The sequence below is a fragment of the Corvus kubaryi genome, unplaced genomic scaffold, assembly GCF_017639235.1.
Source record: "Corvus kubaryi isolate FWS band 111438036 unplaced genomic scaffold, C.kubaryi_AGA036_p1.0 37398, whole genome shotgun sequence".
Lineage (NCBI taxonomy): Eukaryota > Metazoa > Chordata > Aves > Passeriformes > Corvidae > Corvus > Corvus kubaryi.
In genome coordinates, this window is record NW_024581137.1 from 28,808,996 (window position 1) to 28,825,488 (window position 16,493).

General features: G+C 39.6%; 1 protein-coding gene across 15 annotated transcripts in view; it reads right to left on the bottom strand.

The window, feature by feature from the left end:
- HDAC9 (histone deacetylase 9) overlaps positions 1-16,493 on the bottom strand; it is a 463,926-nt gene that overhangs the window by 279,158 nt on the left and 168,275 nt on the right. For 10 of the 15 annotated variants that reach the window (XM_042044227.1, XM_042044233.1, XM_042044226.1 and 7 more), the window contains exon 1: positions 1,308-1,787. The exons of 1 other annotated variant lie outside the window; for it this stretch is intronic. In XM_042044227.1, the coding sequence (XP_041900161.1) occupies positions 1,308-1,413 (106 nt within the window). In that variant the 5' untranslated portion in view covers positions 1,414-1,787. 4 more of the 15 variants (XM_042044236.1, XM_042044234.1, XM_042044235.1 and 1 more) reach the window with 4 other exon arrangements.

Below are 16,493 nucleotides of genomic sequence, written 5' to 3' on the forward strand. Positions count from 1 at the left end.
TTCACCTGATTTGTGTCCCTGACAAAGGAGCTGAAATTGGTGATCAACAATCTAAAATTGTGAGAAATGAACACAAGTAAAACTTTTAGCTCTTTTTCTACAAAGCAGGAGAATAAACAGTTTTTAAAAAGCAAACAAACAGACATAGGCTCAACAGGTGTACCAAAACAGGTAATATGAGAAGAGAGCTATGGTCTATGCCCAAAATTCTTTTTAAAAATTGAGGCCAATCAAGTTTTGGGAAAGAAGAAAAGGTAAAAGCAAAAAAGCAAAAAAGAAAAAAGAAAAAAAAGAAAACAGCAAAGGGGGCATAAACTAAGACTAAGTACATATGAACAATTCACCCTGCATTCCACATCCGGGTCCTCTATAAAGCTAACACTTTCTGAAAAATAAAGTCAGAAACCTATGTTTAGAAATATATAAACCAGAAAACATTCTAGCTTAATAGACAAGAGTTTCACGTCAATGAAAAATGAACTGGAATTAACAGACTTTAGGAGAGAATAAGAAAGAATAGACAACCTGAAATTTTGACATTTTTGGCCCATGTCAATTGAATGGCAACAATTCTTCCAAGTTAATTTATCCTCAGTACATCATTTTCAGGTCTCAAACACCGCTAGGAAAGAAACTAGAACACACAGGGGTAGCTTGAAATACATCAGGAAACATGCAGTGTTCTTTCTGAGCAGCGTTGAAATACCTTCATTAAATAACACATCCAATTAACATCTCAGTGAGTCATTACATGTAACTACCATTGCCAGGTTCACAAATACTTTTAAAGTAACAAAACAAACCATGTAGTTTAAAGAAATTTTGAAGCAACACTGTAATGAAAAGAGAAAGGGATTGGTATTAAACCCCCTTCATATGCAAACTAGAGAAAAGGAAACTCACAGAAAGAGCAAATCCTGTTTACAATAGACATATGACCAGAATTGCTTATGAGGGGCTCTAAATGCAGCCTCCTGACAAGGTCTGTCTGAGGAAGCCTCTTCCTGTGAACAAGCCTGTACCATGAGCCCCATTTTGCAATCACGAAACAAAACAAACAAGGAAACCCAAACTCGACTTCAGTTGTGAGCATTTTGCCGTGTCTGAAAAGCAGCAGACCAAAGGAGACAAACTCCTCGCACAAGCAGCAGCTGCTATCTAAAATACTACCAGAATTATATAACAACAACTTAGATAAAGACCACAAAAAAAAAGTCACTTCTTGAAAGGAAGGGGGTTTTCTTGTCATGCTAGGCTGCAGGTTCCCGGTCAGCCACTCAAGTCTAAGGCACGGAGCTGTCTCTTACCTGAGCTGATCATACTGTGCATTCTTTGCTGAGCCAAGAGCTGTTCACGTCCAGAAACCCCATCTGAGGAAAAACACGATTCACTCTCGTAAATTGTCTGCAGCATATTCCACCTGGTCTGCACTTCAGCTACACAAGAGATTCATCACTGCACTTGCACATAGGCGCCGGGCACGACCCTCTGCGGTCCTACCTCCTCCAGCGAGGGTTGTAAGATAATATGCTTCGGCAATTAGCAGTGTTTAAGCATTGGCACAAGTATCTATGAGGAGAGGGAAAAACCCCAAATCCACAGTCGGCAGCCCCCGCCCGCAGGAAGGGAGCCGTGAGCGTGCGGGGGGCTGAGCGCTGCCGAGTTTGAGCAGTTGCGTTCGGGCAGCCAACGGCAGGTGGAAGAAGAAATGAAGAAATATCTCTGCGCTTTGGGCTTCCTGAGAGGGCGGGGGGGAAACTGCCTCTAACAAACCATCAAACCGAGTAAGCCACCTTTCCAGGGACCAGGAGCCGCGGAGGGTTTAATCTGAGTTGACCCGGGCTAGCCCCGCGCTGCTGTGCCCGCGCCCCTCTCCTCTCCCGGCAGGCTGTCCCTCGGCCAGGCGGCTGGGCGAAGTTGGCGGGAGCAGCAGCGATAACTCATTTGCATTTGAATTGACACCCTCGTGGCCCAGCGGCGGCAGAAATAGAACAATGGCCGGCCTGAGCCAAAAATAGGTCAAGCATGGCCGGGTGATTGGAGCCTGCATTAATGCGTTTAAAAATACCACAGCAAACACAGCTGTCCAGTCTCTGTCTTTCAAACCGCCGCCCGTCCTCTGTGCGCCGCCCGGCCTCGAGCTCAATTAACCCCTTCCCCCTGCCCAGCCCGTTTCAGTGGCGATACGACACGCCAGGGAGAAGGCAGGCAAGGCAGGAGTGGGACAGGGACGGTCCTCGCCCGGGACTTGCGCCCCTCTTCCTCCTCACCCTCCCCCGGGGAGTGTTTTGTGAAAAGAGAGCAAAACGCCACGGCCTCTGTCTGTATCGGTCCTAAAATAACGCTGGGAGGTTTTGCTGGCGATGTGGTTTCTGCCTCGCCCACGCGCAGCCATCCTGCTGTTCTATTTTTGCTGCCCGTTTCTCTGGCTACGCCACAGTTGGCTTTGGCAGGGGAGCCAGGCGGCCGTCAGCTCCCTGCAGGACCTGCAGCCGCCGCCGGAGAGGCGATTTCTGCAGCTAATCGGGCCGGGGGGAGCAGAAGGGAAGGCCGATGGCAGTGCGGGACCGGGTTTTGTGCGTGCAGCTATAAGCAGCCTTTCCGTATTTAGCATGCTTCATATAATTCTTGCAGTAAGTCACCAGTTGTGGCCCGGCCCAGCATGTTAGACACGCTTACCGACTATGCACCGTTTGGTTGACTTGCTAAAATTTGGAGAGGGGCTGAGTAGTTCACACTTATTTTTAGAAACATTAGGCAATTTGCACAGCGTCTTTTTCAGTTCTCCAAGATGATGTGGTTTCAGAAGAGCAGCGTTTGACTATAACAGACAACAGCACCATGCTCCTCTGTGGTTTGGCAAGTTTCACACATGCAAAGTTCATTTTTCATACTGGTATTTCAAAAGTTGCATCCCATTTGATGATTAATATACCTACAAACTGATAACTTTCATTTCAGTGTTACAGACAGTACTTCTCAGAGTCCTACCCTGCCCTATAGCACTTTTTATACAGGTGACCAAAGCCTGTTGCTACCTCTTTTATACAGCAGCTTGACTACTCTCCTACCAAAATTAAGAGTCCACTTCCATGTCCCTGCTCTACGGGAGCAACAGTGGCCATTGGGATGTGATTCCTCATGGTAATCAAGAGGACAACACAGAAGTTGTATTGGAGCTTTCTAGAAATCCACCCAATTCTCAACTATCAACACAATATTTTGCTCCTGAAGGCACAAGAATTTGCCCAGTATTTGAGGCTCTCTTCTGCCTTTTGGTGAAGAATCCTCTGTATGCTCTTTAACTTATATGATAGATCATAGCCAAGGGCACTATATTTTTTAATATACTTCTCACAGTTGTGTTACCGAAGAAAAGATTCCCAATAACGAAGTACTGTCACACTCCTGTGATGTTTGGCTACTTGATGGCACCTAGAAGTCTGTGGCTCAAGTCTTCCCATCATCCCAAATCTTTGCTTCCACTATGTGCCAAATCATCTTGTCCTGCTGAGAGTTAGGACCTGCCCCCTGGACAGACAGAGACCACAGGAGCTGGCAGCAGCAGGGGTTTTCCCTGCAGAATCCTCAAGTTAGCACCTATCACTTCTTGCCACCCTGCTCTCCTTGGCATCTCTCTCCCCTTACCCCTGTTTTCCACAGGAGCACTGCTGCTGAGGAAGCAGTGAAGCTCTGCAGATGGCATCCACCGAGCTCCGCAGAGGGGCATGAGCAGGCACAGGGGCAGTGGCAGCACAGTAACAGGTAGGGTGTTACAGTGCAAGATTTCAGATGAGCATAACACATACCATCAGCACCATTGATTGCTGACAATTTGGTATCATAAACATTTTCTCTGGAAAGTAAAAATACCCAAATGTTTTGTGGGAAATATGTGGCCCTTCCATGGTTCAGGGCAGTTTAACACAGTGCAAGGGGTATCACCAGTAGAAACAGAAATCTCCTCTAATGCAGAAAAAGCTTTTTATAGACAGGAGTAAATAAAAAAAGTGGAATTGCTTATGCCCTTCAGCCAAACAGAACATGACGCTGTTTGGTGATTCAGCGCCTCAAAATAATCAAGTTTCATATTACAGGGAAACACTGGAGGAATAAGTTAAAAACAAGTCAGAACATGGAAAATTGTGGAGTGTGGGATCCTGGTATTAGGTACCCATATGTGTCTATAACTTCTTATATATGCAGCTGCATTTTTAAAGATAGCCTTCACAGCTCTAAATGACTTCAAATACTTCAGTAACTAACTAAAAGCAAAGTATATTCAAGAGTAGAAAATGTACATTTAGATATTTAGCTGCAAGTGTTCTTAATTCTGGCGTAGGTATTTTAAACTGACAGACACATAAACTGTCCTATGTTCACTAATTCACAGACCATAAGAACTAAAGCATTATGCTTTACATTTTAGATGATATATAAAAACTATATCAAAATATTTTACTTATGAAGTCAGTCACCCCAAAGGCAGGGCTTTTACAACCTGAATTCTTCCGACTTGCTTTGACATATTATAAGCCTACTTTGGTACGTGCTTAGGTTTAAAACACGTGTAAATCCATTTCTTTTCAACATAATATTTAAGCACATGCTCAAATTCTATTGATTGCAGTAGAATTTAAGCACATAGTTAAACACTTTGCTGAGTCAGCCCAGACTTTAACTGCAGAATCACGTGAATTTAAAGAGATCCTTAAGAGTCCCACAGGGGAAGGATAAAGGGTTCATGCCTGAAGAAAATCTGGGTTTTATTTTTAAAGCTATGGATGTTATAAGGTGACATTTTCATACAGGAACATGAGGGGATTTTTTCTGTTTTTTCAAACACATTTCCTAAACTTGGGAGAACGTTAATGACACTGGTGGTGAGAGTAAACTGTTGAAATGATTTAGTGCTGCTGAGGTGACTCTAAATGCAATCAGCCACTTTATAGAAAACATTAGGCATGTTAGTAGCACTGTGATCTCATTACAGCATTTTCACAATGTGTTTCTCTTATTTTCCCTCTGAGTTGTTAAAAACAAATAAATATAAGGAAATTAAATCTGGAAACCACATTACTGCAACATTAAGACTAAGAAATTAAGCCCTCAAATTAGAAAGAGCTAGGATTTCTACTGCATTATTAACTCTGCAACATTATAATTAAGTAATACTTTTCTCCTTTTTCTTTTTTTTTTTTTTTTTAAATTTTTATTTTCCTTTCAAAGTATAAACAGTATATTACTGGTTGTTTTTAGCATATCCCATTTCTCACTCATGTTATTCTGGAGCATAGCCTTCATTAATATTAATAATCTAGTTTCAACTTTTGCAGTTTTCTTACTTGTAAAGGAATACTTGCATAGATTTTTTTAATCATATTGCTCAATTGTATCGCATAAATATTGAACACGTTAAAAAGAGATGTTCTCTAGCCTCTAGTCATATGCTTAAATGAGGACATTGCAGTCTTACAGGTGTCCCATTCAACCTTCTTTCAGCCCCTTTTTCATTTGGCAAGTGAAAAGGCAGCAAGTAATAACATGCATCATTATCAAACAATTCATAAACAAGTGGGAGCTAAATTAAGGTTGCATGAGTAGTATTAAATTTGGCCTATTTCAGTACTGAAGGTTTGAGTTCTAATCTTTGCAGCCTAAAGACTTCCTAACTATTTCTGTGTATCTAATCACTGGGATTTAAAAAAAACCAACCAAACAAACAAAAAAAACCCCCACACAACCAAAAAAAAAATTAACTATTGTATGGAACAGATGTTTCTGAAGCCACAGTTCATTAGGTACCATATTAGATACCATTAGTACCATGCGAAACCCAAACATCCAGCATAAATTACTACAGCTTATGTTAGAGGATTAACTATGTTAACGAACAGCAAAAGACTATTACCACAGAGAGGCAGATGGTTTGGGAGCAGAAAGAAATCAGGGGAGATGCTGTAATGGTCTGGTCCTGCTCCCTCTTGGAACTAAGGGACCATATTCCAAGTCTCTGAAGAAGTTAAAATGGATCACTTAATCCATGTGCTCTGGTTAGAAATACAAAGCACAGGAATGTTTCTGCCCAATTCTCTGTGTAGCAAGCCTTGACATTGCCTGTGCTTTTCCTTTGCAGTGCTGTGAAACCATGTGATGGACATTTTTTAAGTGAAGAGAAAACTGCAATTCTAGTGTTTTAGCTCAATTCAAGCTTCAAAGGAATTTTCTGGGACAAAGAAAGGCATATCTGTAGCTTTAGGGGATTTTGTGACAAACAATGGGAGAATAAAACTTTAGGAAGTTTTGAGGATAAGAAGTGCTATGCTAGATAAATGTATGGCTCTCTTATCATCTCATATAAGAATATGAGTTTTTGCAGTTTTCTCATGCAAATTAGCTCAGGAGTTTTGTAACTAGTTGATGATATCACTTCTTTCTCCTCTTAAAATATAACTTTTTGTTCATATATAAATCTACTAGAAATTGAGTCTTAGGTTCAGGACAACACCTCAACAGCACATAGTTGATTGTAAGCACAAAGCTTAAGTAAAGCATATGCTTTAGTGCTTCATAAATTCAAAGGTACTTTCCTGAATCACAAAGCTCAAATAATAAAAAGACCCTAACACTAATACAAAGCTATGAAGGAAATAAATATTTAGGTTAGGAAAAACATACAAATTCATTTATTCTGTTGACAAAGTCATTTAGCAGGTTGGAACTAAAATCTCCATGTTTTGTGGCAAGACTGAGGTAAATTGCACATAAACAATACGAGCCAAAGCAACATCAGATACTGACAAATAAATGCCTCGGACCAGCAAAGCGCTTTGTCCCTTTTATGCCATTAATGAGTTTAGAGGAGATAGGAGCAATATGAGATTTCCTGGCCCTTCATGGCTATGCCCATCTTCCTTAGAGACACATTAGTGCTGTGTCTGCTGTGCCTGGCTCCACCAGGCACACCTGGGTGGACATGCATAAAGGAGCCCTCGAGCACATCACCTGGGACAGCTGCCAATAGGTACAGCATCCTCCAGGCATTTCAAGCTTGTTGCACACCTAATGAGGAGATAATCTGAACCTCCACGCAGGGTTTTGCACTGCACTCCTGATCCTGGGTAGTCTGGTAGGTCAGATCAACCTGGTCACTGTTCCTGGACAATAGACTACTGAATCTCTATGGCTGGAAAACCAATACGAACACCCTCTCTAGCTTGTAATATGTGCCCGGGTTTAAGTGGGTTTTTTTGGATTGAAGACAAGAAATGTAGGCCACACTTGCTGCCTGGAGAATTGAACTGTGGAAACCAATGGCCATGCAAAGTATTTGGAATCATAGCAGAAGCCAGCCAACCAAATACAAGATCCTAGGATTACACCAGGACCAAAAAGGCTAATAAAATCCTTGGAAATATAACAAGTTTGTACTGAATAACAGCAGTGAGATGATATACATATCGTAGAATATCCTGGGATACTGTAACTTCTCCCAGTATAAATACTTGAAAAAGAATGCTGAAAAACAGGATGGCTAGACATGCCACATGCATAAAATGGGTTTGGAAAACATTTGAAAACTGAAAACTCAAAGACCTGTGATACTAAGTTTATCGAAGAAGCTCACAGGTGGCTTAGCATTGTCTACAATACATAGGGCAAGATGTCCAGTGGTGTAGTAAAATGGTCTTTCTTTTAAGAAATAAGGCCTTACGAAAAATTCTTTGATTATAAAAATTCAAGCCAGAGGTGGACATGCATTTTAAGCATGCTTGAACCACTGCAGCAACTTACAAATGAGCTTTACATCAATATTGACCACATCTCTGAAAAGAAAGCTTTAACAGTTCTGTATGTCAAGCTTAAGGCAGGTTTTGTTGTAGGACTCCAAGACAGGTCTTATCTCATGACTCTAAAAAGGTCAGATCATGGGGGTAGAATCACAGAATTATTTAGAATGAAAAAGACCTCTAAGATCATTGAGTCCAGTCATTAATGTAAGTACATCCATGTCCACCAGCCAGTTCCCACTTCAGGTACCTTCAACACTAATAAGAACTAATGAGTATTGCTTAATTGATGAAATTGATGGAATAATAAATTCCATAGTGATATATATCAGAAATAATTTTATTATTTGAAATCATCCTCTCCTGAAAAGCAGAGGCTTGAGTTTTGGATTAAAAAAACCAAAACAAACTTTGCTTACTTTCCTATGATAGTGGATAAGTTTTTACAAGAGCAGAACAATGGAATACACTGTAAATAACTTGGGAAAAGCGGGGAAAAAGAAGAACCCACAAAATGTTTGCTTCATTTTGCTATTCAAAGCTGCTTTTTTAAATCAAATAATTAGATTTCAAAAATAGAGTCTTTCTAAGTACAGGCTTGGATTCATGAAGTGATGAGGTGGCTTTACATAATATATTACAAGCAGATTATAAAGCTATAGTAGATTTATAGTGGATTTATAGTAAATAGATACCAATGTAGATTGGAACAATTACTCAAATTTTGGAACAAGTAAGATGTTTTCTTAAATACAAAAAAAATTAAAATTAAGTCAGAGAACTGTCAGTACAGGCCAGTGGAAGCTTGGCCAAGAAAAAACATTTTACATACAGCTCTAAAAAGGGCCTCCTTTAATGTGTGAGCCAAGGAATAGACCTGAGATGCCAGACCATGTGCTTGGCTGTGGGCACACACCAGTCTCTTCCACTGTGCTGCCTGCTTGGATCTCCTTCCTCTCCCAGCATCTCAACCCCTCACAGGGGAGCATTCAAGCACATGGAGAAACAGCGTTGGATGCACAAACATGCCCCTGAGAGCAGTAACAAATTGACCACTGCTGAGCTTTGAAAAGGTCATATCTCATACTGGTCAATAATGGCGTTATGAAACCACACAAAACCCTCATGGTTAGCTGGGTCAGGATGGCAGCAATCCTCTCCCGGTTTTTTTCCAAATGTTTCAAAATGTGAACCCAGATCCAGTTGTCATCTAATTTTCTTCATCCTCTTGAACTTTGATAAGGAACAGATCTGCAATGCAAAATGTAATCAGTATTCACCAGCTTGGAAGCTGATTTTACTGTGCTGGTGAATTTGTGGCAATGCTAAAAGGATGAAACTGTGACTTCATTGGGTGAACTGTAAATATTTTTCCTGATTTCAGTAGAACCAGCATTTCTTCTGAGGAGCAATATTATCTTAATTTTTCTTGTGTAACCAGCAAATTTATAGATTGCAAAAGAGGGGAAAAAATCAAAATACAATTGAAAGCAAGGTTTCATAACTGAAATGAAAATTACAACACATTTCAAGTAACTATAACCTCTCCCTTTAACTAAACAAATCACCTTGAAAATCTTAATGCAGCTACTTATTGCAAGTGAAAATACCTTTAGAATGTACAATGGCACTGCCAAAATGTGTCACAAACTTGACTTAATAATGTAAATACAGGCATGCAACTGGTATTCCTGAGGCCAAACCAGCCCTAAGAAGGCTTTTATCCATTCTTCAAGCTGATTTAGCCAAATCTTGCAGTGATCAGTTTGCTAGGCACTCGGTCCCATAGAAGGGATGGAACAAATGGAGAGGGAAGCTGCAGCAAATGCCCAGCAAAGTCACACCTCAGCAGGCAGATGTGGGCAGCTGCAGTTGCTGCTTCCCTTCCACATGTCCCTCATCTGCCTTATCTCTGGCTGAAAGGAGAAAGATGCAGGTGCTCGAGCTCTCTAGGACAAAGGGACAAGGCTGGTCCCAAGCCCTAGTTTCCTAGAATGAGAATTGTTCACAAAAAACCTGCCAGATTGTTCTGAGCCTCAAACCACTGTGCAGTGGCTAAAAATTTGCACAGGTCAGAACTGATAATTTGCATTAAAAGCATGGGGAAGCACGAAGATAATATACTGAATCCATGTTCAGATAATACCCCCATTCTAATCAACTTCAATCAGATATATTTATGTCTTGCAAAGAATCTGGGAGGGGAAATCTCTTACAGCAACTTCAACCCTAATTGCTGCTGGGAAAGGACAATCCAAAAATTAAGTAATACGTGAAAAGTAACCTGCTGGTGCTGGAATCTCAATGCCATGAGCAGAGAAGACAGACTATTTCAGATGATCTTAAGCTTCTGACCATTCAAAATGTCGGATCAAACTTGGGCTCAAGGCCTGTTCTAAAAATAGTGTAGCAGTCATCTATGCACTTTATACCCTGCTGATTGGTAGTTGAGAGAACAGGATGGCAGGGCAGGTGATAATGGCAGGAAAACAACACCTTTCAGTCAACAAATCAGAGGATCTGCACTATCACAAGCCAGGTCTCACACAAGTTGTCAGTCACAAATGGACTGGTCTGTGCATGCTATTACTGCACTTCATTTTCAGTCCCTTCTCTTCCTGTTAAAGCACTTGCCAGTGAAATGAACTGCGAAGTACATTTCTAAGTACAGTACTAAGTACACAGATTTGGATTTTTTTTTTAATCTGAATATAATCCAAACAAAGTGTTATGATTAGTCTATGAAAAAAAGGAGTGCATTTTGAGCAGCCCACACAGGGGCTGTGCTGTACACAGAGTAAGTGACAGTCTTGGATAAAACTATCCAGGGACAAAAGCTGGACAGATCAAGGTGGCATGTATCACCCATGGACAGTGTCCACAGGAATGAATAAATAAATCCCAACCCAGATTATCTTAAACTTTTATAGTATTCTCCATCTTTTCTCCTCACCTCTGCCAGAATTCCAGAAAAAAAGAAAAGCTAAAAAAGGTGGAGACAGAAAACCTGGGCAACTAAAAAGTGAACATACAGCTAGCAAATGGTTTACTTGTCATGACTGAAGCAGCTTTCTACATCTCAGATGACAAAGGATGATTAAAGCCATGAGACTGGTTTTGTGTTATCTGAAAAAGGGGTGCAGCAAAATTGGGCACCGCCTTAACTAAAAATAGATGTGCTGTAATAATAGGGCTGAAAGTTAATTACCAGTGTGATGAAACAGGCTTAAGTTTGGTCAAGCTTTATTTTTTATTTTAATTGCCAGTAAGAATGCTTCTAAAAATAACATCCTCATGGTTTATAATATTAATTTGCTTACCATTCTAAAGAAATGCTTGTCTCTGTTTTTGGACTATACAAAAATGTGACAACCTTGCATTTAAGGAGTAATTTACTTGAAGTAACACAGCAGAGCTGGTTTTATTTAGAAACTTCAAATAAAATGCCACTATTACTAAAATGTAAGCTATTTAATCACACGGTTTTCTTTCAATCACTATTTACAGGCATACAAAGCTCATTTCTCATGAAGATGTTACATGTATAAATTTCATATGTGTGTGTATAAAAATTTAAACTGATTTAAAGCACTTTCAGCTACTGGTATCAAACACTACACTTGAAATAATAAAGCACAAATACATTGACATAAACAAAAAAAAAATAAGCTATAAGGTACAAAAGTGTCTCATTTCAAACGTGATAATTGAGTATTTTATTGACTTGAGGCCTAAATCATTGTATGTACTTTTCTTCATTTAGTGTCCTCTCAGATGCAGCAGAAAGCCTCCAGCAATTCACAGAGACAGTATGCTATTCTGGGACCCAACAGAGAATGAATAAGCTGAGAAGTTGAGCTATATTTGCAAGGGGAAATCTCCAAGGCATACCTACCAACAAGAATATCAGGCTAGAAATATACCAGGATGGTTGCCAACAGAAATATTTCATCAGTCAATCTTTTACAGTCCTATGGGTCCCATTGCATTTTTTTGCCAACTTATTTAGCACTGCAGGCACCAGCAACAAACAAGTTTGGGATGTGCTTTCAATTCTCACACCCTTTTTCTGGAACTCAGCTGTTTTGTGGTACTTTGCCTTCTGATCCAAAGACCACAAGTTTGTCACAGGATGCCACAGGGGTTTGTGCATAAGACTGCAGCACGAGGAGAAGGAAAGGATAGAGGTGGTCAGTAGACCACTAGTGGCTATGTACCTCTTTCAGAGTGACTTGCAGCTGCAGAGGGATGGATTGAATGATCATGATAACTCCTTCAGTAATTTCTTTTCAAGTGGCATTGGAAAAGAATGTGTTTCTAGTGCATGAATCTGAGGAAAGCCATTTCTCCAGCGTCCTAAATATGACCATCCTCTAAAGAAGACCATGTGTGCTAAGCAACACATTTGTGGAACATTTAAATCAAACCAGCTATTGCCACAGTCTTGGCACTGCTGCACTGCTGATCAGTAGAATGATGTTTACACAGATGGGACATAGGCTTCACTGGCAACATCACGTTAAGGAGTTCCTTATCTGCTCCTGCTACATTGCCGTCCTTGTTCTGATGGCAAGGTTTTCCATGTATTTATTCATTTGAAAGGAAATCAGATTAGATCTGATCAGCTTTCCAGTACACCTCAAAAAGCACAAACAAAAAAAGCAAGACCTCAAAAGCTCAAGCATGAAAATCAAGAACTTTTTATCCTCGTGAGGTCCTCTGCCTCATCAAGCCACAAGCACAGTGACAGAAGTTCAAAGGACTCCTGACAGTGCTATACTAATGCAGAACTCTTTTTATCAACTGACATGACAGGTATTCAAGAAGATTTGCATATTGAAAACGTTAATGAATACAGAAAATCTATATGGCCATGCTAATATATATAACCAACATAACTGACTACTCAAACTAGCCAACATCATTTAAAGATATGCCCAAAGCCAACAGCACTCAAATAGATTTTGGACACTACGGGGGGAAAAAAAAGTCTTAGAACTCCAAACAGGTTATTTTAAAAATTCAAGATTCTAACAGTTTGTAGCCATGTTGGTATAGATCTAAATTGCATTAGTTAAATAAACAATTAAGGTCTTCACTGAAAAGGAGAACAGTATTCTTTAATTAGTTTCAATACAGAACGTGCTATTTTCTGATGATGCAGTAAAAGGAATACTGGGTTAGGCAACTTCTACAAGACTTCATCTGATGCCTTTACTTTTCACAGAACTTCAGATGAAATTTAGGCTACCCTAGGACTTAGACTAGCTAATGGACTCGTTTCCTCTGCATTTTTAAATGGTTGTGTGCAAAACTCCCCCACCCGCCTGTAATCCTGTCTCAGAGGAAGCAGTAATCAGAGTGTGCCATTTAATGCACTGAGAGGACAAAGAGACATTCCCAACACTGCTGGCATCACAGGAGAGGGGGATAAACAATCCACATCATGTGGCCACCCCATTTGATAAGGTTTACATGTATTTTCATTGTCTTTGGAAGAGAAAAACGATACACAGTAAGGCTTGTTATCTGCTGTTCTGCTCAATGCAGACTTGAAGAGAATTAATTTTGTCCATCATTAAAATTAATAATACAGTATTCAAATTTGCTATTTGCAGGCAAGATATGACAGTATCTTACCCAATCTGTAAGAGGATTGAACCCTTGTCATCCTGGAAAGTACAGTGTCATTACTTGATTTCACATACAACACCACAAACCAGCCTGAACATGGCTTATGCCATTCCCTGTCATTCAGAGAATGAAATAGTCTGTTTCTAACTCTCATGGATGACCAGTTCCCATATTTGACAAAGTAACATTTTTTCCTCTACCTGAAGCAATGTAATTTTTCACTGGCAGAAAGCGAGCCCTGCAAGAGTCCTAGTCTGGCAGTACCAAGAAGAAAATTTGCATTTCATTCACTAAGATATGAGATGCATACAAAACACTAGTGGACTTTTTTTGACTATTTGTTTTTCATGTAGTTTTCTACTTTTCCTGTGATAACGTTCAAAAAGATAGTGTGACATTTTTACATCTATGTATTCATCATGTATTTCTTAAAAGTGCCCATGAGGGATGGTTAATGAATATTTAAAAAAAACGAAAATTGTTAGGGGATTAGGATTGAGTGGTCTTGAGTTGCAATTGCTGATCAGAGATTTCCAGTGATCAGGGATCCCATACACCCTATGTTTCAGTTCCCCATCTGGATGGGAATAAAAAGCAGTATATTTGACATTATTGTTTAGAACACAAGTGCTTTAAGGGTGCTCAGACATCATGGAAGTGGAGAACGTACACTTTCTTTAGGCTAAAATGCTTTTGCCAAACTATTTCTACAGCACACAGTCAGTTAGCAACTGATAATCTGCATCCTTCCACTGGGAATTGGCAACACTGATTACTACCCATGACCATCAATGCTTTTTAGAGCCTACATTACTTCAGATAGATGATTATTACCAAAAAAAAAATTGCATGTGATTTCTCTAAACCACAAGAGTAGATGCTTTTTCTTCAAAAGCCAGAGACAAGCACAAAAAGACTGTGCTTGCTTTCATATTTCAAAAGCTTTTTGTTTTTACCTGTGCTCCCTTAACTTGTCCTATTTTTTGGAACATCCTATGTAGTTCTGTAAACTACAGAACATTGCCACTTGCAAAAAAAAAAAACCAAAACTAAAAAAATTTTATGTCTTTCTAGAGTCCCAGGCTTACAACTTGCTGATATATCCATTCACAAGTAGAAACAAGAGATCTTAGCAACAGTTGTGGCAAGCAGTGAATCTCACTTACGTAGACACTAAATGCTTGGTGCTAAAGAAAAAAATCATCAATTTTAGCTCAAGACAATGAATAAAAAAAAAAAAAACAACAAACACCTAAAAACCAAATTAAGACCTTTGATTTACATTGATGAGTTAATGAGTTCAACTGAAGGACCTTTCTTCCCATTCAGCTGAAGCCGTGGCCATACATGCCTGCTCCTTCTATTTCATCTCCAGCCCAGACCTGGCATGGTCAGATAGTTTTTGGTCTATTTTTGGAATAATATTTAAACAAAGATTGACCATGATAAATTTTCTCTGCTCTCGTCAACATTAAATTAACCTGTCCTCTGGATACCTTTCCCATGAGTCTGGAAACCTCATTTACAAACAGGGTAAGTATTTCTGTAGGATGTTCTTTTCAAACTGACCAGAACAGTCTTTGTATTGTGGGACCCGTTTATAAATGCAATCCTTTCCTTCTTTGTTTACTACTCCCACCAAAAAGGACAGTGTTTTCCAAGGCAAAAAACAGTAACTGAGGCCCATCTTTTCTACAGTTTGCCTTCCTTGTGTTAGTCTTTCTTCATTATTGCACAAACACAACTGTCTGTCCTGCTCCTCTCCTTTAACTCCACCTTTCATTCACAGCTGAAATGATTACTCCCTCTGTGCTTCACATAGTAAAATCTCAGACAAAAGACACTTCTGAGGTTTCTCCCATGCTGTTCTCTTGTTTGTGAAGAAGTCTGCAAATACCTATCTGTTCTTCAAAAGCTGGCTTAAAGCTTTCCTTCGTAGGTCAATACAAGTATTTGAGCTCCTTTGCTCAGAAAATCACTGACATTACCAGGTAATACGGTTCTTTTCTTCCCTAAGTATGGAGTTTATACATACAGCCAAGATAGTTCCAACCAGGCTGAAAAAATTACTTGGAAGAGGCCTTGTTGTAGTGATGATAAACATAAAGTGCCTCCCATCAGATAAAAGAAGAGGTTCTGACTTTGTACTGTCATTGCACTACCATCACCATTGATCCTTTCCTGTATTGCCAGGCGCTGGGAGATATTTCACAGATTTGCCGACAGCCTGCTTCTGCAAGAAAAGTTCTTCCACTGGCCTGCTGCCAGCTAAGAAAATACCCTGTAATAATTAGAATTCATATTATTCCAAACCCACTAATTCAGAATTCACTTCACAAGGTTTTAACTGCCATAATCTCTGCTGAATGTTGAACTCAAAAAGAGATGCAAAACATTCCTTAAAAAACGGATCATGTCAAACATTTATCAGCTCTGCCATTCTTTTCATGCATAGATGAATGCCTCTCTCATTTACGGTTTTCTCTCTTGTATTTACTTTCTATAGTTTCTGCAAAAAGTGTTCCACAATCTCTTCTCCTAGAAGCTTCTGATCACTAATTTTTTGTTTTAATCTTCATCAGTCTATATTTATCACTATGTTTCACACATTTGCCACTTCCTCTTTGATCCTTTAATAGACATTGTGCACTGCAATTTCTTTACTTATTAACAGCCTGAACATTCTTCATCAAACATAATTCAGAATGTGTTTTTTTACTGGTTGTTTTCTTATTGTACTTGCAAACTTTCATCTTTCCTCTGTCTATAGAGATGCTGCAGGATTTGTTGTCTCAACTACTGAAATTCTCCCTTTGAGTCCTCAAATTCAAAGTAAACTTCAAACACAGACAATTTTATCACATCCCGTTCAGGTTTTTTTTTTGGAGAGGACAATGGTGGTTATAGCATTCAGAAACCATCTCACATTTTAAGTTTCATTGCTCTTAACCTTGTGTCTCTTTCCTCCGGAAACATCTACTTCTTTAAAAGTCAACAAAAGGGTAGAGGCCTCTCCTGTTTTGCCACTTAAATAACAGAGTCGATTCTTGAATTCAACATTTTCATGTG